The following is a 1,411-nucleotide window of genomic DNA, read 5'->3' as shown; positions in this document are numbered from 1 at the left end:
CTGCACGCACAGTACACTCAGCGGCGGCATCACTACCAGCAGAGGGCGGGGCGGTTATCAGCCGAGCAGCGAGGACCTGATAGACTGAAGAGAGCTGCTAGCCCCGCCCCCGGCTTATCTAAATGGATGGATGTGAGCACCACCCCTCCTGCTCAGCTGAATGAATGTGAGCCCCTCCCTTCTTGCTGCTCGGCCCCCCGGCTCTGCTGAATAGATGGATGTATGTGAGCCCCGCCCCTCCCTTCTTGCTGCTCCGCCCCCCGGCTCTGCTGAATGGATGGATGTGAGCCCCGCCTCTCTATTTGCTCCGCCCCCGGCTCAGCTGGATGGATGTATGTGAGCCCCGCCCCTCTATTTGCTCCGCCCCCGGCTCAGCTGGATGGATGTGAGGCTGCCAATTAGGAGCAGTGGAGACACCACGTGACCCTCTCCTCCAGTAGATCGGCGCGCAGTCAGCAGCAGCTCATTTGCATGGCCCGTGTATAAATACCGCCGCGGTGGCAGGAGGAGAACAGACGAGATTTTGTCCTCAGTCAGAATGCCCGATCCCGCCAAGTCCGCCCCAGCGCCCAAGAAGGGCTCCAAGAAAGCCGTCACCAAGGTTCAGAAGAAGGACGGCAAGAAGCGGAGGAAGAGCAGGAAGGAGAGCTATGCCATCTACGTCTACAAGGTGCTGAAGCAGGTCCACCCCGACACCGGCATCTCCTCCAAGGCCATGGGCATCATGAACTCCTTCGTCAACGACATCTTCGAGCGCATCGCAGGGGAAGCCTCCCGCCTGGCTCACTACAACAAGCGCTCCACCATCACCTCCCGGGAGATCCAGACCGCCGTGCGCCTGCTGCTGCCCGGAGAGCTGGCCAAGCACGCCGTCTCCGAGGGCACCAAGGCCGTCACCAAGTACACCAGCGCCAAGTGAGCGCCGCCCCCGCTCTCCGGACCCAAAGGCTCTTCTCAGAGCCCCCACCCTGTCTCCAGCGGAGCTGCTCCCGGGTCTCCCCGTTGTTCTCACAGTGGCTGCGGTTTTCCTCCCTGTCAGCTAGATGAGATGCGGTAACGCTATCGGAAGTTACACTACAAGCTCCCCTCATCCTCCTCCTCCATGCCCGATCACTACTCCCATCATCCTCCTCAGTGTGGCGCTCCCTGGAGAGAGGCTGTGCGGCCGCTCAGTGCAGGAGGACGAGGCTCCTACGGGCACATAACGGCTGCGGGGTCCAGAGCTCTGCTATTGGCTGGGAGAGCTCAGGATCTCGTCCCTCATTTGAATTTCCCGCCTATAGTTGAGCTGCTGATTTACAGGAGGAGCCGGTCATGTGACCTGTACCAGCGCCGCTCATTGGCAGGACGGATTAACCCCTCAGTCTCCGAGCACAGCTCGTCTCGTAGCTGCGGTGGAGAACACCCGGGG

General features: G+C 61.2%; 1 protein-coding gene across 1 annotated transcript; it reads left to right on the top strand.

Annotated features, from left to right (window-relative positions):
* Nucleotides 1–538: 538 nt before the first annotated feature.
* LOC120996668 (histone H2B type 2-F) lies at nucleotides 539–998 on the top strand. The gene has a single exon (XM_040426780.1). It carries the CDS (start codon nucleotides 539–541, stop codon nucleotides 917–919), a length of 381 nt encoding a protein of 126 aa, XP_040282714.1. The 3' UTR covers nucleotides 920–998.
* The last annotated feature ends 413 nt before the right edge of the window (nucleotides 999–1,411 follow it).

This window comes from Bufo bufo, chromosome 3 (genome assembly GCF_905171765.1).
Source record: "Bufo bufo chromosome 3, aBufBuf1.1, whole genome shotgun sequence".
In the NCBI taxonomy this organism is placed as follows: domain Eukaryota; kingdom Metazoa; phylum Chordata; class Amphibia; order Anura; family Bufonidae; genus Bufo; species Bufo bufo.
The sequence above is the reverse complement of the archived record's forward strand: the minus strand, read 5'-3'. Positions and strand labels throughout refer to the sequence as shown.

Coding starts and splice junctions, on each gene's coding strand:
- LOC120996668 (XM_040426780.1), top strand. CDS start 539: ATGCCCGATCCCGCCAAGTCCGCCCCAGCGCCCAAGAAGGGCTCCAAG.